Source organism: Camellia sinensis, chromosome 11 (genome assembly GCF_055761805.1).
Source record: "Camellia sinensis isolate YWXY chromosome 11, ASM5576180v1, whole genome shotgun sequence".
In the NCBI taxonomy this organism is placed as follows: Eukaryota; Viridiplantae; Streptophyta; class Magnoliopsida; order Ericales; family Theaceae; genus Camellia; species Camellia sinensis.
The window spans coordinates 10,280,451-10,306,055 of NC_138971.1; the positions used below are offsets into that span (position 1 = coordinate 10,280,451).

A 25,605-nucleotide genomic window follows, 5' to 3' on the forward strand; every position below is an offset into this window, starting at 1 on the left:
AAGAAGAAACATCCTTATTAGTTGACATGTCGAAGAGTATGGTGCGACCAAAAGAGATATTGGCTACATTGAAACAAAGGGATGCCTTTAATGCGACAACAATCAAGACAATCTACAACGCACATCATTGACATCGAGTAGTACAGAGGGCGGAAAGATCACAAATGCAACAACTATTGGGGCAATTGTCGATTCAAAATTATGTTGAGTGGCATCGATGTGATGATAGAGAGATGGTGACTAACTTGTTCTGGGCACACCCAGTTCGTTTGGAGTTGTTACGTGCATTTCCATATGTGTTGATTATGGATTGCACATACAAGGCTAATAGGTATCGACTCCCTCTCTTAGAGATTGTTGGGGTAACATCAACGCACTTGACTTTTTCAGTTGTTTTTGCTTATCTTGGTCATGAACGGGAGGACAACTATACATGGGCTTTAGGCGTATTGCGTACTGTTATGGAGAATATTGCTTTTTCAAAAGTCATTATTACAAATAGGGAGTTGGTTTTGATGAAAAGCATAGCAAAAGTTCTACCTATGGCCACTAATCTTTTATGTAGATGGCATATTAGCAAGAATGTTATGATGAAATGGAAGAAGGTTTTTGAGATGACAGATAAATGGGATAAGTTCATGCATAGTTGGAGTGCTTTGGTATTGGTTAGAACAGAAACAGAATTCAATGAACAATTTTCCACTATGAAGACTGAATTTAGTACGTATCCTGAAGCTATTAAGTATGTTACTACCAATTGGTTAGAGCCATACAAGGAAAAATTTGTTGCAGCTTGGACAGATAGTAATATGCATTTCGAAAATACTACTACAAACAGGTAAATTATGGTCATTGCATTTATGAATTACTATAATTCTTTGATTTTTATATTAAATACCAAAATAGACAAACTTGTAGGGCGGAAATTTCTCATGCTAAATTGAAGAGGCAACTTGGATCAAGTCAAGGCAATTTTGAGACATCTTGGACCAAAATACACAATTTGTTAGAGTTGTAGCATGCTGCCATTAAAGCCTCGTTTCAGCAGAGTTTGATTGTAGTTCAACACAACTACACACTTGTTGAGTTCACTGAGTTACGTGGTTTTATTTCAATTTATAGTTTGGACAAAATATTAGTAGAGTCAAAGAGATCGAATAGTGTGGGAATAGATGTTGTTGCATGTGGCTGCATTTTAAGACGTACACATGGGTTGCCATGTGCACATGAAATAGCTGAGTATTTTCAACAAGGTCGACCGATTCCCCTCTCGTGTGTAAATTTTCATTGGAGGAAGTTAGATATGCTTCCAGTTTCAGAAAGTGCTTTTGTGAAGTTGGATTGCAAAACAGAGACTGATTTTTTTATTGAGAAATTCCAAACGATTGACGAGACGCAACAAGTGATCATTCTGAAGAAGTTGAGGGAGTTAATTAGTCCAGACAATATATTTTTTATGGAACCTGAACTCAAGACTGACACGCGAGGAAGGAGCCGAGGTCGCGGCCGTGGTCAATTCAAAATCGATACGTCTACTAAACGCGAGTCATCTGCGTTTGAGTTTGTACTATCTGAGGAAGATAGTTATTCACAGGGTGTTACCATCTCAACTGCACCAGTTCGTAAGCAAGTACAACGGAAGAAGGCAAAAAAAGATAATGTACGTAATTACATAAAACTTGTAACTATGTACAAAATATATTTTTATAGTTTTCCAACCTCATTTTAATTATTTCATATATCCATTATTGTATATTTGTGATATAGGTTTGTATGACGCAATCAACAAATCGTATCTTTTACTTCGAATAATTTCCGGAGAAGTTGAGACTATATATCCGTCACATAAAAGATGTACAAGCAGATGGCAATTGTGGCTTCAGGGCAATAGCTGGATTGATTGGTTTAGGTGAAGATGATTGGAAACAAGTTAGGCGCAACTTGTTGACTGAGATGCATTCGAATGTAGTGCACTACGTGCAACTATTTGGTTCATAAGAAAGAGTTGATGAACTTAACTCTATCTTATTCTACTTCGAACCTAGCCCTGGATTTAATCATTGGATGACTATGCCCGACATGGGCCATTTGATAGCATCATACTATCGAGTTGTTCTTTACCATTTATCTATGCAACAATGCTTGACGTTTTTACCACTTAGATCAGTACCGATTGCAACACCTGATTGAAGAGATAGGATTTGTAAATGGAAACCATTTCATGCAGGTAACTACCGAGCCTACTTACATCATTACCATGTCTTATTTTGTAATTATATTTATTGATTTCTTTGTTATAGGTTTATCTGCAACCTGGTCATCCAGTACCTCCGATAGCAAATAATTGGATTCGTTTTCATCGCCCGTGTGCTATTAGATGGGAGAAAGCATATACTATCCGTATTCAGCAATTCCATACTCTTATCAGCCCTGACGTAATAACTACCGAAACAATATGCTAAAGAAGTCAAATTTAGAACAAGAGATGGTAACAGTTAGTAAATATCCGAAAGCTATATGCACTTTTATGCTTGTATTGTTTATACTAATATGCTTTGGAGCATGTGGAATTGAAGCACAAACTAGACGTATTCCCCTTGATGAAAGTAAGAGGCCTTTTATAATTTCAGTTTATTCATTTCTATTTCATTTTTCTGTGTTATTTTATTTTTTGATTTGTGAGTATGAAGAAGAGCTTTTGGGACTAGTAGTGATCTATTGGGTCCATTTTCTAACAGTTTAAACTTTTGGGACTAGTAGTGATCTAACATGATGATCTCATCAAAAGGTTCCTTATATGACTATTTATCATGTATAACCAATTTGTCCATTAAACAAAGTTCACCTTCTTTACATATGCATGGACTTGATTTTCAGCTCAATTTGTAAATATTAAGGTGTTCAACCATACTTAGTGTTCATACATACATATTTCTCCTTATTATCTCTTATTACTTTAAAAGCCAACATGGTTTTGATTTCTGCAGTGGCAGCTCTTGGTGAAATAGCTGAACAATTGGGTAAAAAGGACTGGAATTTGAATCTGAACCATTCTGATGAAAACTTGAATTGGAACACACCAATAGTCCCCACAGACATATATACATCTTTACTTGTTATTATACATCTTTACTTGTAATTAAATATACATCTTTACTTGTTATTAAATATACATCTTTACTTGTCAGTGCCATGTGTGCTCATTTTTCTGTTTTTAAATATACATCTTTACTTGTTATTCAAGTGCATTTTTCCCTTAAGATTTTAATTGTGATTTGCTATAATGTTTGAATACTAATGCTCTACAAGTTAAAACTTTTTCATGACAGTTAAAAATCCAAATTATATTTTGTATAGAGTAGACAATAAAAAGAGGTCATATCTAGTGTGTGATCCCAATTTAGATGACACGCTATAGCAACATGGTTGACATTTTTTGCATCACTTCTTTTTTTATTCACCAGAATAGCAAGAATACCATTCCCAGTTTTACTGCTATTTTCACCTACTACAGATTACTTTTGGGGCTTAATATCTGTGTCATCCTTGCTCTAAGCAGAGTTTTGAATTTATCGTAGACCCTAGTCACTGAGGAGCAAATACAAATCATTTAGCAACACATGGTCTAGACAGAAGTTTTGAATCTTCTGTTATGAAATTTTTATATACCCCATCCTAATTTAACTCTGTAATATATGAAGAATTTCTCTAATTTAACGCCCTTCTGCAACTTTAAAACTAGTGATTTGGCTAAAGTTACTCTGGTACTCATGAGAATGCTTTTATCTTGTCATAGACCTTGTCTCATTTTCAATATATTGATTCTGGTAGGAGGGACCACAACTATTACCAATATAGAAAAGAGTTTGTTTTAGATTATAATTTACCATTCACACCAGAACCAAAAAGTATAATCGAAAATATATTTGGCATTTTTTTTGCTGGCTACGTATCAAACATTGACAGAACCAATTTTGATTATGCTTTCTAATTCAAACATTGACAGAATATTCCAGGAGGGGGGGAAATTAAGAAATCAACTACAGCCTCTATTATGTCTTTCTTGCTCTGAAAGTGCTGTGGCGGCACTATAACGACTATACATTGCAGAAATTAAGCAACATAACCTTCTTTTCTTAAACAAGTATAAACATTAAGGGACAAAAATGACCACGATAGATAAATATATTCAAAAAAAAAATGATATAGATGATAGAGATACATATATAGATACATATATATGTCTGTTAATATAAAGAGAGAAAGAAGAGTTTTTCACTTACCTTGAGCAAATGAGAAGAATGAGATAACACATAGCACAACGCCGTTCAAATCCCTCCCGCCGTTCGAAACACTCGTCTTCTCTACGTCGGACCCGTCGTCTTCCTTGCTGCTGCTTCTGACTTGCTTCTCTCTTTTCTCTTCAAAAGGTAAGTGATGTAAAGAGATGAAAGGTTAATTTAGGGTTACTATTGGTAATATAATAAGGGGTGTAATGAGAGTTGTATTTTTTTTAGTGGTGTAATGAGATAGAGGGTGTAAGGAGGTAAAATGGTGGTATAAGTAGAATCACCCAACATGGTTTAATGAAAGTTTTTTAAAGTACCAAAATTACCCTTATAAAAAAATATAACTTATTAATATGAAATTTTTTTTTGATAAAATGAAATACAATATTTTTCTTTATTTTCTCTTATTTATTCTATTCAAACAATATTATGTAAGAAATCACATTATCTTATCTTTTATTCAAAAAATTATTAGTTGGTATAGGGCACTACATGACTATACTACTCACCAATCACAATTCACTATATCCCATAATATTTTCCCAATCATCTAATATAAATTCGTTAGTCCCACCACTCCACCGATCACAATATCATTTGGACACCACAGTATCCCCAAATTCCAACCAATAATTTCCCTTTTAATTTATCTAAACATAATAATGAGAAAACTATTTTTTTTTTCTCCCGTATTTGGTACCTTACTCCACGATCCAAATGGAGTGTAAAGGAGAACCTGTATTAATGGCAAACTTGAAGGGTGGCAATGAAATTTACCCAATAATTTTCATGTGAGTTGACCATCCCACCCAATTATTAGTATTATTATTATTAGTTTGTTTTTTGGGGGGCTAAAATACAGCAAATTATAATCGTGAAGTGACAAAACTACAACAATCAGCATCGGCTACCTTTCCTGCATCTCAGCTCCGAATCCTCCACTGAAGAGAGACAGAAATAGAAAGAGAAAGAGAAACAGAGAGAGAGAGAGAAACAGAGAGCAATGGGTGCCTTTATCAATCTGGACGATTCTCCGATGTTCCAGAAGCAGGTGAATCCATTTACGTCTACATCAATATATATATATTGATCCCTTTCCCTTTTCATTTCTGAATCTGAATATGCCCCAATAAAATCTGTCAACTAGCATGGCTTTGATTTGAAATTACGATTCTAAAATTATATATATGTATACAATGAAGATTTACGGCTTTTGTTATTGGGTGGGAGTGCCCAAATCATCCTTTATTGTTTTGATGTGTAATTTTAATTTTAATTTTTTTTAAAAAGGGTGTACATTTCATTCATGCACCATGAAATGTGGTCCATGCACTACCTAGTTCAAAAAAAAAGAAAAGAAAGGAAAGTACAGGATTTTTTTTTGTTGCAAATAAATTAGAAAAAAAAAAAAACTAGAAACAGAATTGATTAATGATTGTTGGTTGGAAGTGATGTTTGCCAGTCATATTCATCGTCCATGGAAGACATACGGAAAAAACTGTTTAATTTATGAACTTTTGAAGTTGCTGCTATAGGTTCACTCACTATGTGTCTTTGACATGTTATTAAACGCAATGCTTTCCACAACACCATAGAGATCACGACGTGTGACCTGGTAAGGGACATGTGTTCAGTCTCATTGAACTACATTGGGAAATAATACTTAGCAAATGTCTCTGCCTTCCACTTTGGAAAGAGATGTGACGAGCAAGCTTCTCGGCATCCTGCGTGAGCTATAATTGTTAAGTCACCAATTTTTCCAAAAACCTAGACTAGGAAATGGGCCCACAATGTATATCAAGCTATCTAACACTTTCGCTCACTTGCAACCTTGTCTTGCACATGGAGAGACAAACAGAAGGAGAAGCAAACAACCAAACAGATAAGAAGAAACCAAATGGGAAAGAATACAAATTGCCAATGGGGAGAGTTGAACCTAAGACCTTTCTCAACTTGAGTTCTGATACTATGTTAGGTCACCAATTTTTTCAAAAGCCTAAGCTGTTAGGAAATGAGCCCAACAATATATATCAAGCTATCTAACACCCTCCCTCATGTGCAACCCTATCTTGCATCGTGAAGAGACAAATAGAGAAGCAAACAATCAAATAGAGAAGAAGAAACCAAATGGAGAAAGAATACGAAATGTCAATAGAGAGACTTGAACTCAAGATCTCTCTTAAGTCACCAATTTTTCCAAAAACCTAAGCTGTTAGGAAATTGGCTCAACAATGTATATTAAGCTATCTAATAATAATAAGTTTAGGTGATACCTTGTATCTCTCCACCTAGGTCAACAGGTAGGTATGCCAAATGGTTTGACATGCATTGTAGGACTTTGGATTGGAGTCTTGTGGTTTAGTGGCTAGAGACAAAAAATCTGTTGTTGCCTAGGAATCATGTACACTTCAAATAGGTTGAAGTACTAGTATCTATAGATATGTATCCTAAATGTATCCTCAAAATTATTTAGTTGATAAATTTTTTTGTTGTTATTTTTTGGATACATTTATGATACATGGGATCCAAGAGTCGACACGAGCCTATAAAAATGAAAACTTACAGTGTTTGTCTTGAGGACAAAACATCCTCTTCTTTACATAGACGCCCTTGCTTTCTACCTTTTAATGTTCAAACAAAAATCAAATAAACATAAAACAGCAAAAATCAAAATGAGTTGTGGTAGTGGAGGCATGTATAATTGTCACATACTGTCTTCTTACCTGAAAGTTGTCTCTTTTTTAAGGCTGTTTGCAGAGTGTCGTGTCCGACACGACATGCTTCCTCTATAGAAGTGTCCGTGCTTATTAGACCTTTACCATTTTGACCCCTGTATTGACAAACTTCTTGTAAACTTATTGCACTTTAAATCCATATGTAGGCAGCCATGTTTTGAGTATCTTAGTGCTAGTATGTTGTGTCTGACATGACATTCTTCCTCTATAGAAGTGTCTGTGCTTCTTAGACCTTTACCATTTTGACCCCTGTATTGACAAACTTGTTGTAAACTTATTGCACTTTAAATCCATATATAGGCAGCCATGTTTTGAGTATCTTAGTGCTAGTACGTTGTGTTCTAGAATCCTAAAACTTGCAACCCTAACATCTAGATCATTTCTGGTTTTTACGTTAGTATCCTTGTTTTTCCTGTTTTGGCAAGGCAATATCATGGTATAAACTTTGGGACAAGAAAAGTATCACACTTAAAAAGATCAATACAAGCATGAATTAGGTAATGTGGTCCCCTTCCGTGGTCAATGTAGATCAAGCTATATTTTAAAATTGAAATTGAAGTTGTGCATTTGATTTTTTTGATCATCTTCAGTTAAATGAATGTGAAACCAAATTTTCATTTAAATTAACATTATTAATTCACAACTTCAAATCTAGCGTTTTAAAAAATCTAAAGAGTAAAAGCTCCACTTCCTGTGTTCCCAATAAGCAGTACACTGCTTAGCTATTCACATTCCATGCATTACAGATATGCACATCCATGGTCTCACTGTTTTGATGTTATTGAACTATGTGCTTTATCTGTTCTGTTGACTTATTATTAATTGATTCGTCCAAGGCTCTTCTGTTGGTATTTTAAAGAAAGCATGGTTACACTTGTTTTGTTCCTTACTTTCTGCTGTTGAACAGATATCTGGTATAGAACAGCAAACAGATGAGCTAAAAGATCGCTGTCAAAGACTATACAAAGGATGCAAGAAATATATGTGAGAACTTCTTCATATTCTTCATGTAGTTATGGTTTTATTTGATTATCCAGATTACCTTCTTGTTCCTTTGACTGTATTGTTCACAATGTTGCTGATGTGAGGCGCACTCAAGTACAAAGGCCTCCTAGAGCCTAGGCGCAAAGTGCAAATCATAAGCACTTGTCTGATTGAAGTAAAACACATATTTTTCAAAACTAATATATATAATGACAGCGAGGTGCACTCAAGGAAAAGGCCTCCTAGAGCGTAGGCGCAAAGTGCAAATCATAAGTGTACATTTGATTGAAGTAAAACACACTTTTCAAAAATAATATGTAATGACAAAGGATTCATAATATATAATAAAAAAGAAAAATAAGAATCAAATAGTTAAGAAATTGAACATGCCTATGTAAAATTTACACCTATAACCTTTGTACAATTGCATCTTTGTTATTTTTGGAAGTTTGCTTGCTAAATTAGGCAGTAAAGGGTTATGGAAGTGTGCTCACTAATATAGGTGCTTTGAAGAACATTACAAGCTGTATTTTGTCAGCTTCTGTTATGGTTTAAGGCTAATATATACATGGAATTTTTGGACGTATAATGGGGTATCATAGGACATAGAATTAGTGCTTAATAGAATAGGGGAAAAGAAGGAATTCCGTTGCTGTTCTGGGTGTTGTGAGCAATACTCTAGAATAGTACTTTTTCTATTTTGAATATTTTTATGTGTGCCAAGGTTGAGGATTTTAAAGATGGGAAAAAATGACAAATCAAATTTGGCCAAGGCTATCATATGAACATATATATATGTGTGTATGTATTTATATATATTTTGGTAGTTGGTGAGTGATATGCGACCATAACTTAATAGAACTTGGATTTTTGATAAGAAAAGTAGAACTTTGACTTCCAAAACTCATCTAAATTCAACTAAAACATTTGTAAAGAGTAAACACCCAATAAGACTATTTATCAAAAAAAACACCCAATAAGACTACTTAACTCATATCATGGTCCGTGGGGGACCCTAAATTCCATGTTTAACAAATTTTAAACTTACTAAATCTTCGTTGCAAGAAGCAGGGGCAGGGACGGGGACGGAGCGGAAGTTGGAGCGTGGGCGGAAGAGTGAGTGTATATAGAAGTTTCTTAAGTTGGGAGCGCCTATGGGAGCATCTATCTATTTTATTTATTAAATATATGAAGATATTCTAAAAATTATTTTTTATTGCTTAGTTGTAATATATATATTAAAAAGTGAATAAATATTAGAGATTCATATCAATTACAAATTGTCTTTATTAAGTATAAATAACTATTATATAAATAGAAACTACTAGAATAAGTTTGAGTTGTTTTTCTTTTGTTTCTATGAGATTTATATGTTTGAGAGGTTTTTATCTCAGTTGGGAGCGAGTTTCTTTATCGACGGGGCAAGTTTCTTACAAGTTTCAATCTTACAAGTTCTTACTTTGAAGCTCTAAGTCATTCTCACCTTTTGAATCACCATTATTCCTGATTACATTTAATTAAATTGAACTTTAATTTACTCATCACAATCAGAATTCTTCGAATTAACTTGAAACTTGATTTATGAATCGATAAAATTTAGCCTCTTACTCCGTGAGTTCGACCCAGATTCAAGCCACTATTCCATTGAATTGAGGTATTAGTTTGGTTACTGATTTTAAATGATCACAACTTGAGGACAAGTTTCTTTTACAGGGGAATAAACATCTCAAGTGTGGAATTGAGTCCTATGCTTAAACATGTCTTGGTTTATTTGCTCAATTACACTTTCTTTACCTATTATGTACTGTTTTTAATTTAATATAACTATATAGTATGTTTCTATAAAAAATGTAATACAACAGTATTTCTTTTCTTTTTTCTCCCCCTTAATCCTGAATTTGTTGGTCATAAAATGTCATTTCTTTGTCCTTAATTTTTCTTTCTTTTAGATAATGTGAAACCATGCTCTGAGTGAAGTTGCTAATCCTTTCTCTCCTCTCACTCTACATAACAGGGAAACTCTGGGAGAAGCATGTAACGGAGATACTAGCTTTGCAGACTCTTTAGAAGCATTTGGTGGTGGCCAAGATGATCCTGTTAGCGTATCCATAGGAGGTTATTGAAATTTTCAGCACTGATAATCTGTTTTGCTTTGATATTAAGAAAATGATATAAAAGGAAAGGTGCTACTTATGGATGATGAAGCTCTCGTTGAGGTAAAAGGTGGTGGTATTATTTAAACAACAATTACTGATCCCAGTGAAACATAAAACACAATACATGCATGTGTTGATAATGGAATCAAGATCAAAGAGAAAGGAATTCTAATTAGAGAAATTCTCAAATTGGGATACAAGAGCAAAGCTCTGAAATTTGTAATTCAAAATATCAAAAGTTAGTTATGGAAGACCTAACCATCTATTTATAGATAAAGGTTAGGCTCACTAATAACCAACAATGAAACTAACCACGTCAGCACTCCTGCTCTTAAAAGAACTTGTCCTCAAGTTAGGACAACACAAACACAAGACTAGTCTACAACATTAGGCACCAAATGTTGGACATTAAAAGTGTTGGAGTTGATCAAATGTGGAGGCAACCGACCGGACTTGATAAGCTGATGTAAGTAGATATTTGTAGTTTTGTTAGTTGTCTATATATTAGGGGTGTAATGATCTCCTATCTAACTTTTGATCAGTTGGTATTGAATACTTTTGAATTTTGCTTTTGAATTCTGCTGGAAATTTGTGTTAATGCATATAATAAGATAGTGGCATATGATAGTGGTGTTGGTGGTAGATAGTGGCATGTATAGAATATGATAGTGGTGTTGGTGGTAGATAGTGGCATGTATAGAATATGATAGTGGTGTTGGTGGTAGATAGTGGTATGTATATAATATGATAGTGGTAGATAGTGGTAATATATAATATGTAAGTGGCATATAATGGGTTATAATGATGTTTGTAATATCTCCTATATAAGGAGTGTCATTTGGTCTTGTAAAATAAGAAGTTTTGAATATAACAGAAATATATTCCTTCTTCCTCATATTTTCGGAGTTCTTCTTCCTCATATTTTCTAAGTTGGTATCAGAGCTACAAAAAACACAGCAGCCCTAAAACCGTCATAGCCATGTCGGAAGTCACGTCCGAAACCACTTCAACCCCTGCCGCTGCCATTCCATTGAAAACATCAAACTCTCACTCTGTCCAAATCACCACCATCCGCCTATATGGTGATAATTTTCTCCGCTGGTCACAATCTGTCCGGATGTATATCCGTGGGCAAGGAAAGATCGGTTACATCACTGGTGACAAGAAGGCTCCTGCTGTTAATGATCCGCTGTTCGACAGTTGGGACGCTGAAAACTCCATGGTTATGACATGGTTGGTCAATTCCATGGAGGAGGATATAAGCTCTAATTACATGTGCTATCCTACTGCACAAGAATTGTGGGATAATGTTAGTCAGATGTATTCTGACCTAGGAAATCAATCTCAAGTTTTCGAATTAACTTTGAAGTTGGGAGAGATTCGTCAAGGAGATGATTCCGTCACCAAATATTTCAATTCGTTGAAAAGGTTGTGGCAGGATCTTGACATCTTCAACACATACGAATGGAAATCGGTTGACGACTGCAACCACCACAAGAAAACTGTGGAAGACAGCCGTATTTACAAGTTTCTTGCCGGCCTCAACATTGAGTTCGATGAAGTGCGAGGAAGAATTATTGGCAGACCTCCTCTCCCATCCATTGGCGAAGTATTTGCCGAAGTCAGAAGGGAAGAGAGCCGAAGGAGCGTCATGCTTAAGAAAAAAGGTACTGGTGAATCAATTGAAATTTCTGCTTTAATTAGCGATGTTGCGGCCAACAAGGCTGCAAATTACCAGCGCAGGTTTGATGATAAGCCACGGGTCTGGTGTGATTTTTGCAACAAGCCTCGCCATACACGTGAAACGTGTTGGAAGATCCATGGCAAACCTGTCAACTGGAAAAGCAGCAAACAAGGAGAGAAGAATCGTGGCTTTCCTACCGCTAATGAAGCCGATTCAGGTCCCTTCAACAAAGAGCAGATTGATCAACTCTTAAAGCTGATAAAATCCAACTCCTCATCCGGTACTCCTAGTGTTTTGTTGGCACAAACAGGTAGAAATCCTAAAGCCTTCTCTTGCCTAAACTTCTCTCCGTGGATCATAGATTCCGGTGCCTCCGATCACATGACTAGTTTTTCCCATTTATTTAGTATCTATTTCCCTTGTTCCGGTCATGACAAAATCAGAATAGCCGATGGTAGTTTTTCACCTATTGCAGGAAAATGATTTATTAAACTAACTGAGAAAATTAATCTCAATGCTGTTCTTCACGTCCCCAACTTAGCCTGTAACCTTTTGTCTGTCAGTAAACTATCTAAGGATTCTAATTGTCGTGTTACATTTTTTGAATCCCATTGTGAATTTCAGGACCAGAACTCGGGGATGATGATTGGGCGTGCTAGGATGCTTGAAGGTCTTTACTACTTTGATGAAGTACCTGTTAGTAATAAAAAAACTCAGAGCTTTAATAGTACTAGTTCAATCTCTGTTCGAGAAAAAATAATGCTATGGCACTATAGGCTAGGACATCCTAGTTTTCTTTATCTGAAACATTTATTTCCAGAATTATTTAAAGGGATTGATTGTTCTTCTTTTCATTGTGAAAGTTGCATTTTTGCAAAATTTCATCGCTCTACTTATTTGCCAAAACCTTACCAGGCTTCCAAACCTTTTTATTTGATTCATAGTGATGTTTGGGGCCCTTCTAAAATCACTACTCTTTCTGGTAAAAGATGGTTTGTTACATTTATTGATGACCATACCCGTTTATGTTGGATTTATTTGATGAATAAAAAATTTGACGTGAAAAATTTATTGACAAATTTTTACAATATGATTGAAAACCAATTTCAAACCAAAATTGGTATTTTACATTCTGATAATGGAACAGAATATTTCAATGAGCAGTTGGGTGAGTTTTTGGAAAAAAAGGGAATTTTTCATCAATCTACATGTCGGGATACCCCTCAACAAAATGGCATTGCAGAACGAAAAAATAAACATCTACTTGAAGTAGCACGTGCTATAATGTTTTACATGCATGTTCCTAAATATTTATGGGGTGAAGCAATTTTAACAGCCTCTTATTTGATAAACAGGATGCCTACAAAGGTGTTAACATACAAAACGCCTTTCGATTGTCTCAAAACTTTTTTTCCTGACACGAGGTTGTTTTCTGATTTACCCGCCAAAGTTTTTGGATGTACTGCCTATGTTCATGTTCCTAGTCAATTTCGTTCAAAACTTGACCCCCGTGCTATAAAATGTGTTTTTTTGGGTTATTCCTCAAACAAAAAGGGGTATAAGTGTTTCGACCCTCAAACCAAGAAATTTCATGTGAGTATGGATGTGTCATTTGTGGAAACAAAATCCTATTTCCCCAACACTTCTCTTCAGGGGGAGACAAGTGGAGTAGAAGACCGTTTTTGGGATATTTCTATCCCGCTCCCCAATGTCATTTATCCTACACAAAAACCACATCTGTCTGATAATGATCACTTAGGAGAACCAAGTTCTATGGTGCCTAGTCAAGAAGATTCTTGTTTAGGGGGAGAAGTACTACAAAATGATCTAAATCCTGAGCTTCAGGTTTATACTAGGAAGCGATTTCATCTGAGGAATAATGACCCGAATGTCCATCCTAATGACCCGAATGTCCACCCGAGTTCTGGCATCGAAATTTTAGGTAATCCTATTCCTTCTATTTCCGACCTTGATGTTCCTATAGCAATTAGGAAAGGTGTCCGAAATTGCATTAAACATCCTATTGCAAATTACCTATCCTATCAAAAGACTTTCTAAAAACCATAGAGCTTTCACATCTAGGATTTCACACTTGTTTGTTCCAAGGAATATACAGGAAGCATTGGATGATCCGAATTGGAAATTAGCAGTCATGGAGGAGATGAATGCTTTAAGGAGAAGTGGTACTTGGGAGATAGTTGATCTACCCAAAGACAAGAAAACAGTTGGGTGTAAATGGGTGTTTACGATAAAATGTAACGCAGATGGAAGCGTTGAGAGATACAAGGCGAGACTGGTGGCTAAAGGCTTCACTCAAACTTATGGGATCGACTATCAGGAGACGTTTGCTCCTGTTGCTAAAATAAATTCCATCAGAGTACTGTTATCTCTTGCAGTAAATTCAGATTGGCCTCTACATCAACTTGACATTAAAAATGCATTTCTCAATGGTGATCTTGAAGAGGAGGTGTTCATGAGCCTACCGCCGGGATTTGAGCAGAGACTTGGAAGCGACAGAGTATGCAGATTGAACAAGTCATTATACGGACTCAAACAATCACCAAGAGCATGGTTTGAACGCTTTGGGAAGGCAGTTATCAGTTGTGGCTTCTCGCAGAGTCAAGCAGATCACACAATATTTTATAAACATTCAAAAAACAGTAAAATTGCAATTTTGATTGTTTATGTTGATGACATCATTTTAACTGGTAATGATGAAGCAGAGTTAGCAGCCCTCAAAGAGAAACTCGCAAAAGAATTTCATATTAAGGATCTGGGAGCCCTCAAGTATTTCCTTGGAATGGAATTTGCAAGATCCAAGGAAGGTATATTCGTTAATCAGAGAAAATATGTTCTTGATCTCCTTGGAGAAACAGGTATGCTTGGTTGTAAGATGGTGGAGACTCCGATCGAGCCTAACTTGAAGTTACAAGCTGCTAAGGCTGAAGAAGTCAAAGAGAGGGAACAATATCAGCGACTTGTCGGGAAATTGATTTACTTGTCTCATACGCGGCCTGATATTGCCTTTGCAGTCAGCATGGTAAGTCAGTTCATGCACTCACCAGGGGCAGAGCACTTTGAGGCCGTTTATAAGATCTTAAGATATTTGAAAGGAACTCCAGGGAGAGGCTTACTGTTCAAGAAACATGGACATCTTCAAGTTGAAGTATACACAGATGCAGACTGGGCAGGGAGTATTACAGACAGGAGATCAACATCCGGATACTGCTCCTTTGTAGGTGGGAACCTAGTTACATGGCGGAGTAAAAAACAGAATGTGGTAGCTAGAAGTAGTGCAGAAGCAGAGTTCAGAGCTGTTGCCCATGGAATCTGTGAAGTAATGTGGATTAAAAGAATTCTTGAAGAATTAAAGCTTTCTCACCCGACACCTATGAAGGTCTATTGTGACAACAAAGCAGCTATATCTATAGCTCATAATCCAGTTCTACATGATCGCACAAAACATATAGAAGTGGATAAACATTTCATCAAGGAGAAAATCAATGCTGGCATAATCTGTATGACCTACCTTCCAACAGGTGAACAATTAGCTGATGTGCTAACGAAGGGACTACACAAGAAGCAATTTGATAAGCTGACTAGCAAGCTGGCTATGGAAGATATCTTCAAACCAGCTTGAGGGGGAGTGCTGGAAATTTGTGTTAATGCATATAATAAGATAGTGGCATATGATAGTGGTGTTGGTGGTAGATAGTGGCATGTATAGAATATGATAGTGGTGTTGGTGGTAGATAGTGGCATGTATAGAATATGATAGTGGTGTTGGTGGTAGATAGTGGCATGTATATAATATGATAGTGGTAGATAGTGGTAATATATAATATGTAAGTGGCATATAATGGGTTATAATGATGTTTGTAATATCTCCTATATAAGGAGTGTCATTTGGTCTTGTAAAATAAGAAGTTTTGAATATAACAGAAATATATTCCTTCTTCCTCATATTTTCGGAGTTCTTCTTCCTCATATTTTCTAAGTAATTCTCAATTGGGAATTTTGTCTCTAGATTTCCTCTCTTTGATATTTGATTCCATCATTTTGGTATCAGAACAACAGGTGGGAGAACACTTTTGTATACTCTTCAACACTCTCATATTTTTGTACATGGTTTGCAAGTAGTTGAAAGCAATGTTTTGAAAACTGGATCAATGAGTGAACCGGAAAAGTGTCGGGTAGATGGGTCACTAGTTCAACTATGGGTGAACCGGAATTAAACCGTGATGTCGTAAATATATTTGTAAAATAAGCTAAGTTGGAGAGAAAGAAAGTCTATATATATAAATAAAATAAAATGAAGAGACTAAAAAAACGTTATAATACAATTATTTTTCGAATAAAAAGCAATAGATGCATGAATGGTTTGGTGGTTAGCAAGCTACAATACTTTGTGAAAGGTTGGAGGTTCGAATCCTTCCACCATCATAATTTTTTAGAATGCTTCTATCAACCCCAATGGTTCATTAAAGCGAGTGGTTCAAGCGAGTCACCGGTTCAACCAGTAGTTCAAACGGGCCAAAGCGAGTTTATAAGACAAACGGTTATTTGGGTCCCAGACCAGAAATTGGGCCGGTCGACGGGTCAACCGGTCGGGTTTTCAAAAACTTTGAAAGGCAAGGCTCAGAAATATTCATTTGTCACTGAAAGGTATGGTAATCGTCACTAAATTCATTTAAGCAGCATTTTATAATTCATTACTCACCGAGCTTATATATAGGTGAAAAACAAACAAAATAAAAATACATTAAGAGATAGAAATAAAATCCTAAATAAATTAGACCTCCTAAACAAATATTAACTCTTGGTTGCCTCGTCCTTCGCTTTATATACATGCAAACAATTTCTTCTTGATCTCCACTGATTTCCTAGTTGAGAATTTATCTCTGGAGACTAAAGCTTATAGTAATTAATCAAAGTCATTAGATTAGTTAATCCATGATTAACCCAAATTTATGATCACCCTTAAATTTAGTTCTTCTTGTTTAGCTTTAATTGATCGCACGTAGCCTTAACAAATCATGATTAGTTTAACTACTCCAAGATTAAAATCTCTCAAAACCTTAGGATACCAAATGACATTAGATCAGTCCATTAAGTTCCTTGATTAGTAAATCTAAGATTACATAGTTGTTCAAATTCACCCTAATTACAAAGTTTCAGTGAAGCATGTGGACAAATCTACTTTAATTTTACTTTCGTACAACTCTTCAAATGAAGTTCATAGGCATAGTCAAGACCCTAGCATACCATGTTCAAACCACCTAGCACATATGCATAGCATAAATCATTCTCACATAGGGAAGACTATTGAATGCACATGCATAGTATGCAAAGTAATAACTAAGGTATTACAGAGTATGGATAGAGGAGTGAGACTGGTTTGATGGTTCTTAGTAAATTCAATTATGCCCAAAGTTGACATTACATGCCAACCCTATATGTGTGTGTGTGTGTGTGTGTGTGTGCGCACGTCGAAAGGAAACAAAATAAATAATTAAGAAATAGAAATGAAATCATAAATAAATTAAAAATTCTAAACAAATCTAAACTTTCGGTTGTCTTAGTTGCCACTTGCTTTGCTTAAATTATATGTGAAGCTTTCCTCCGTGATCTCTGTTAAGTCACCAATTGTCCCCAAACCTTAAGCTGGTAGGAAATAGGCTCAACAATGTATATCAAGCTATCTAACACCCTAAGCCTATCTTGCACGTGGAGATGCAAATAGAGAACCAAACACAAAGAGAAGCAAACAACCAAATAGAGAAGTAGAAACAAAACGGGGACTAAGTACCAAATGCCAACAAAAAGACTTGAACCCAAGACCTCTCTCAACTTGAGCTTTGATGCCACCTTAACAATATATATCAAGCTATCAAACAATCCCCATTCATTTGACCGATACTATATTCATCTATTTGCACACACAAATCTACTTGCATACATGTATATGTACATAGCAATATGAAGGGGAAAGAGAGGGGGATATAATGATGATAGAGATTTACTTAAGCCTGTGGGAAAAGGTGCTGCCATGGACCGCAAGGGAATTCTGAATCTCTGGCAATGTGATGGTGAGTTTTGTGGTGGGTTTGCTTGAAATCAACAAAGTTCAAGCAAATTGTGGAGTTGTTGGCACCTTTGAGAGAGATGCATAGATCAAGAGACAGTTTTGATAACTGAAATTCTTGTTTTGACTTGGAAGATCCAATGGCATAAAAGACTTTTAGAAGTAATACCTAAACGTTTACACATAAGATATGCATAATATATATATATATATATATACGTACACTTCTATGCAGTGTGGATATATAAGAGGTTGGGCATGGGTTGGTTCAGGTTGCCCGATGCTCTTACCTAGGCCCTGCTCAAATTGAGTTCGGGCTGAAGAAGTTTAGACCAAGCCAGGCCTACAAATTGAAATGATTAGTCCAATGACCAAAAAAGGTTGAGCTGGTTTGGGTGCAACCCTACTTGTCAATGATTTTCCTTTGTACAAATTCAACTACTTTAATTGTGAAGCCACTTCAGTGTCTTTTCTGTCATGTTCCTAATTGGATTTTGGCTGTGTTTTAGTAGTTTAAACTTTATTATTTGTCTCCCCGATTTAATGTTTGGGTTTTATTGTTGTCTCCTCATTCTTCTCTTCTTTGTCTTAAATCTGCTCTGGTTATATCTGAATCAATGAACCATTAAGAATTTCCAACATGAGTTGCCGAGTGCCTGTTTCTTTTGCCCAACGAATTCGCTTCCAAATTCTCTGTAAATTGAGCGAAGCTTCTTATGTCTGTAAGTTGTGCGCAGCTTACAACCACCAGAGAGACACAGACAATTTATTTTGCTTCCTTTGCCCCAGGTCCAGTCATGTCCAAGTTCATTGCTGCATTTCGTGAGCTTGCTAGTTATAAGGAGCTTCTTCGTTCACAAGTAAGTAGTACATTACAGTTAGTATTCAGGATCTTAACGTATGATGATTGATTACAGGACATGATTTTATCTCTGATTTTTATATGGCAGTTTGAATTCCAGAGAGAGCTATACTAGTTTCTTTAGTTAATATGTATCTTCAGTAGTTAGGTTATACCCCATTGCTTTGCTCAAAATGCCTTTTTTTTTTAATAATGAAATTTCATGTTTATTTTGTCGTACCAGTTGATTCTTCAAGTTGTTAACATATGATTGTATTGCTATGCTATCCCTTTCATGCCAATTAATGGTTGACTGAAAAACATCAAATGGGTGAAAAGCTACACGAGGGAACACTGGTTGTGAGATAAAGGCTGAACAAGTCCTAGGCTGGTCTGTAAGCCCGTTTGTTTGATCAGCAATAACAAAAAAAACTTTATTCATAACAAAAGCGGGAGTACAACAGGGAGGACTAGGGGTCCACCAACAAAAGAAAAAGTAAAAGGAGAGCCAAAATCACCTTACATACTGCTGTCCAATCTCTACAAATAAAAAACAAAGGAATCTTCTTAAAAGGAGGGGGCACTGACACCCAGAAAGAAGAGAAATAAGAAACTCCATACCACAACTCTCCTAGATCATCAAATATCCTTGCTTTTTGTTCCGTCCAAATCACAAAAAATGCACAAATAACACAGTTCCCATAGAGCACGAGCTTTAGTATTGGATCCAAATCCCTTGAAGTCACTGTGAAGCGTTTGAGGACAAGAGAAAGGAGCAACTCAATCCATACTTGAATATGAAATATGGTATGCTGTGAAAACAAAGGCACCAAGTAATGCAAAAATAAATTATCAATGCTCTCCTCATCCCTTCTACACATGATGCACCATTGAGGAAACAAAATTCAATTAGTTCTAATTTTTTTTTTTTTTTTGGGATCAAATTATTAGTGTTGAGCTTTTTATGTGCCAAAGATCAGGCTACTTTAACCTTGAGGGGTATATATGCATTTCCAATCATTTTGTGAGATTCAAAGGGTGGCACATCTGGATTATCAAAAAAAAAAAAAAAGAAAAGAAAAGAAAAAGACGACTTACAAGAAAGCATCCCAGAAGAATGAATACTCCAAACCCTCCTATCTCTCACATTCCTTCTCAAAGAAACATCAAGAATGGACAACAAAGATGCCAAATCATTGGCCACACAATCATTAAGATTTCTAAAGAAATTAAAGTTTCAAGAGATCGGAGCCAAATGAGAAGAAACCACTGCTGTAATAGAAAAATTATGATTTCTTGATCGATGATGCAAATGAGTAAAGAGAAGACAAAAATAATTCTCTCCTTTCCATGCGTCTTCCCATAAACAAATATTCTCCTCGTTACCCACATTGAAGTGAACAAGTAGCACGGAATGATAAATTCCTTAAATGCATTTCCATGGAGCTACAGAACTCTCCCAACTAACCACTTGAGAATCGCAACCATTAGGCTGTAACCCATATTTTATTTTGACCCACATTTTTTTTTGATTGACTACAAAATAAAATATTATCAATAAAACAAGAAAGAAAGTTCAAAACATACAAAAAGTAAAGCTAACTTCTTAGCCTTAATGTTCCAACAGCGAGCCCTGAAGAGAAATTATCTCCCAACTAATCAAATGATCTTTCTTCCTTACTCTCTTCTTTACCACAAAAAATCCCTCATTAACTTTTCACGTATATTTGTCAGTTCAATTTGGATTCTAAACAAAGACAAAAAATAAACAGGGGCACTAGACATTACAGATTAAACTAAAATGAACCTGCTTTTTGTGAAAATCAATGCTCTGTTCCACTCATCCAAATGCTTCACTATTTTTTGAATGATTGAATCCGGAAAATGTATAGATCTGGGATTACCACCCAGAAGGTAAACCTAGATATCTAATAGGCAAAGACTCAATAGGGCACCTTAAAATTTCTTGTAAACATTGCATCATATCAAGAGGAACATTAATACCAACTAGAGAGCTTTTATTCATTGTCATCTTAAGCCCTGAAACCATCTTAATGATTCTCGTGGAGAAAAAAACAGTACCATCTTCAAACTATAAATGAGAAATGACATCCCTCCCAGTTACAAATTTCCTTCCACCAAACCTGACTCCTTAACCTTATCCACTATCTTTCCCAAAACAACCACCTATGTAAACTAAAAGGGGATAGAGGATCACTCTACCTAAAACTTTAAGTAGTTCTGAAGATTTTTCTGGCTTATCATTAACAATAATCAAGAGGTTAGAAGAAGAAAAACAATCCAAAATCTATTTTCTCCATTTATCCTTCTGCTTGCAAAATAAAATCCAAAGAATTCCATTCCATATGATCATATGCCTTCTCAAAGTTCACTTCAAAGATATTTCCCTTCTTATTAAAGAGCAACTGAAGCTACATCCAAAATCTAGCGTACTTCAACGAAAGGCCTCTGATTAGGGGATATGGTATACCCTAAGACAATCTTCAACCTCTTTGATATAACCTTAGGCATCATATTATTCAAAAAGGTGACTAAATTGATTGGTCTAAATTCACCTATCCTCACAAAATTTTCCTTCTTGGGAATTAAACAAATAAAAGATGCATTTTTACAAGCATTGATAATTCTTTTTTAAAAGTATTTCGCAAAAACACTCATCAAATCTTAACAATTTCTCAATAATCCTAAAAGACAGCCAAAGAAAATCTATTAGGCCATGATGCCTTATCCCCTAAGTTATATAGACTCTTCAAAATAAAGCAAATACCCGTGTCGGACACTGACACTTGGACAAGGGTGTGGAATTTGTTTGAGACTTTCCATTGGATACTTCTTATATATTTGTATTTAACACTATCATTATATGTATATATTCTTGTACATTCTTATAAAATGAATAAAATGCTTTTTGACACTACATGTTACATGTAACACCATTTTATCTCATATAATAGATCAAAAATATAAAATAATTCCTTTTTTGCCGAGTCTGCCTACCCATAATTTAAGGTTTGATAGGTCTTATCTCTAGATACACACTTACACTTGACACCTGTACCTGAGTCCATGTAACATAGCTTATCCCCTTACAATAAAAAAATTCACTTCTAATTTCCTCATTAAAAGGTCTCTCCAAACTTCTAGCCTTGCAATCATCAATTAGAAACAGCTCCAATCATTCAATTCCAAGCCTATTAATTCAATTCAAAGATTATAACCTGAATTATAACAAAAGGTGTCCCCAAGAATTTGATCTTCTCTATCCAAAACAATATCCCAAGTCAACTTCAATCCTTTACATCGTGTTTGGAAAAGGAAAAGGAAATGGTGAAAAAATTTAACTTATATTTCATTCACATTTCCTTCACCTTTTCCCTTTCCCTTACTCTTTCCAAATCCCTACCCAAATTAGTGATCCAAACACAACCTTAATGAATTTCTTTTTCCTTTTGCCATTTCTCATTTGCCACCTTATGACACAGTTTTGAGTTGTTATCCCCATCCTTCAACCATTTAATCTTTTCTTTTTGGTTCCACTCTACTTTTTCCCTAAGCACTAGTTTCTCATACTTAGCTTTCAATTCAACCCTATTCCTCATTAATTCATCAGGAGAACCCCTTTTCTCTAAGCCATCCAACTCATCAACCATCTTAGAAATTTCATTTTTAACCTCGTTTAAATGCCCAAACACCTCCATATTCTACATTTTTGATGTATCCTTAATCATTTCAAGTTTCCTCATAAACTTAAAGCTTTCCCACCCATGAATTCTACAATTGCTCCACAACTCATAACAACTTTCTTAAATAGATGATGCTCTAACCACAAAAGGAGCAAGGTGAATAATCAAAGAAGCCAGGAGATGGAAGAAGCAAATGGAAGTTGAAGAAGCCAAAATAGACACAAAATCAATAAAAAGTAGGAATGAATTAACGTAATGAAAATAATTCTAGAAAGAAGACGAAGTTGAAAGAATTCAAGGAAGAAGACGAACCTTTATGGAAGATGCCCATATCTGTAAGCCCTAAAGATTGATTTTATTTTATTTTTCCTACTATGAATAAGGATGTTATACTAATATGAAACCATTACTAAAACATTTATGATTTTTTGCTTATGTATTTCTTTACAAGAAAGCATTGAAGCAAGATCCTCTGCTCTCTATTGATTTCCAAAGAGAAATTAGTGGCAGGTTTTTTGATTGTCAAGAGTTGATATGACCATGGTTGTTTGTATCTTTCAATTCATACAATTCAATACGTGTTTCACATATAGTGATTTACTATTTTAGCAAGATGATTCATGATTCAATTCGTAATTTAATTTGACAACAATGGATATGACCTAAGAAGCACAGACACTTCCACGGAGGAAGCGTGTCATATCTGACACCAACACTCTTTGGACACTCTTAAAAGCGTGTCTTACACTTCTTCAACGTGTCTTAATTAAAAACTCAAATTCATAATTTTGAGCACTTTACCGTCACTTCGTGGGCACTTTGGTGATACTACTTGAACCATCCAAACACATCCTATGTGATGAATCCCTTCATAATACAATGTTTTGCATTCTTCATAACACAATTTATGCTCTCTAAATAGGGTTTGAAACATTTATTAGATGAATACATTGTGTGTATTACAATGTTCTATACTTGTTTTGCATTTTTTAGAATGTAATTGTTATGTTAATGATATCTTGACATTTAAGTTATGAAATATATAGCTTTTTAATGTCATAGCTGTTATGTTGCATACTTTTCATTATCTTTTTTGGATAAATTATTCATACATATAATATATAATTAGTTTGTAAAATTTTGCAACTTTTAGAAAATTTTAACCCGTCACAAGCGTGTCGTGTCCTGCATTTTTAAAAAATTGACATGTCATGTGTCTATGTTTATGCTACTTGGGATATGACAAAAGACACATCACACATTTTACAGTGGGGACCCTGGTATCCTTTCCCCTAATTGTGAAACTTTTTAAGATGTTTAATATTATGAATCTGAGATATGATAAATCTTGTTTGCAGGTAGAGCATGTTTTGATTGATCGTCTGTCACAGTTTTTATCTGTTGATGTGCAAGATGCAAAGGTACTTACAATAATCTCTTTCAAAAATGGTTATTGGTGAGCTTCAGAAACTGAATAGGAAAATTCCTTTGTTAATCGATTAATCCTTAAATGCAAAGTAAAAAAATGAAAAAAAAAAAAAAATCTTTTTAGTATTGAAAAATGTGCACTCTAGATTTCATCATTTATTAGATGCAAAAGAATATGTATGATTTTGCCCATAAAATATATCAGCCATTTCATGGTTTCTGACATTTTGAAATTCATTCCAAAACCAAACTTAGAAAATACAATAAAATTTAAATTTGTTCATAAAAGTAGTTACTTGTAATTAGAATTCCTAGTTTCTCTCTCTTTCCTTGAAAAATTTTCATCCCAATCAAAGGCATGCAAGAAAATATATTTTCTTTCACTTTTCACCATTTATTTCTTTCTATCAAATGAATCCTTGGGGTTGAAAACAGTGGAATGTTTGGTTGCAGTGTATGTGATGCTGGAAATCGCTGGACTGATGAACCTAAGGACTTGCCCGCATGAGGGCTAAGCAAATCACACAAACACAATGGCAATGTCTTCAAAACTAATCTGTATTGAATAGAATATAGAATAGGATAATTACAAAGATTATAGGCTGTTATGGTTCTCCTATTACTACAATGAGTTTTGACTCACAAATAAGAAAACTAGTAAATCTTTATACTAAGAATATTTTGAATCTAATAAAAAACCCTATAAAAGGCCAAAAATATAAATTGGCCCATATTAGTACCCATGGACCGAAGCTACATGTCAAATTGAAAATTACCAAAATACTTGTAACTCCTAAAATAACTATAAACATAAATAAAAAAAGCAAGCAGCATACTCATTGTAAATAAATCCCCCAAACACTACCAGTCTCTCTCTTCTTTGGACTAAAAAAGGCTTCTTATCGTTAGACCCATGGTTTTCATTTTAGGCTTCCAAAGTCTGTTATACTTATTTAGCCATTCAATAGATGTTGCATTGGTTTGAAATGTAGGATAAATTGTGATATTAATAAGACTAACAATATGAAATAAAATTATTAGAATAACTAGCAGAGAGGAAGAAAGGGAAAGGGAAAGGGAAAGGGAAAGGAAAAACACAAACAATATTAGAGAAAGCTCTAGAGCTGCATCTTCTGGATTGAATGTCCACCAACTCCCAGAACGAGGAATAAATCTGTTACACCCTGAAATCTTAGGGTTTAGAAAATAATTTTAAGAAAGATACAGTAATTTTTGGTAAAACAAAATTTTTCTTTATAAATGTTTCAAAATAATGATGTCTAAATATGCCCATGAGGTACATTAAAGCATCTACACCATACCAAATAGTACTATAATCTCAAAAATAAACTTTACAGCTTAAAAAGTAACGTCTCAAAAATGAAAAATGGTAATACGCTGCTCCAATGCACTTTTGTCATCCATCTCAAACTCTACACTCAGCCCAGCTTTGACTATTTTGGCAATGCCTATTAGGGTGTGAGCTTATGCCTTGTACTCTGGAAACACCCAAGTGTAGTGCCATACTATACATGGTGCAGTGCACACGAAGAAGATAACCACATAACAGCAATGCTAACAACACATCATTTGACAATCCAACAGTATGCCAAGTATGCATAACTGAGTATCCACATCACGTTCAATGCATACAATTCATTAGTTATATTTGTGTCAATTGCATGAACAACATAATAAA

The 25,605-nt window shown here is 35.0% G+C and overlaps 1 protein-coding gene across 9 annotated transcripts in view; it reads left to right on the plus strand.

Moving 5' to 3' along the window:
* Positions 1-4,937: 4,937 nt before the first annotated feature.
* Positions 4,938-25,605, plus strand: part of LOC114296327 (ADP-ribosylation factor GTPase-activating protein AGD4) — an 81,657-nt gene continuing 60,989 nt past the window's right edge. For 7 of the 9 annotated variants that reach the window (XR_014343509.1, XR_014343510.1, XM_028240639.2 and 4 more), the window contains exons 1-5: positions 4,938-5,340; positions 7,932-8,008; positions 10,023-10,123; positions 18,723-18,793; positions 23,837-23,899. Coding sequence is in view for 6 of the 9 variants with exons in the window: in XM_028240639.2 (XP_028096440.2) it covers positions 5,293-5,340; positions 7,932-8,008; positions 10,023-10,123; positions 18,723-18,793; positions 23,837-23,899 (360 nt within the window). In the remaining 3 variants the exon portion in view is untranslated. Of the gene's footprint in view, positions 5,341-7,931; positions 8,009-10,022; positions 10,225-18,722; positions 18,794-23,836; positions 23,900-25,605 lie in introns of all 9 variants that reach the window. The other 2 variants (XM_082893575.1, XR_014343511.1) reach the window with 2 other exon arrangements.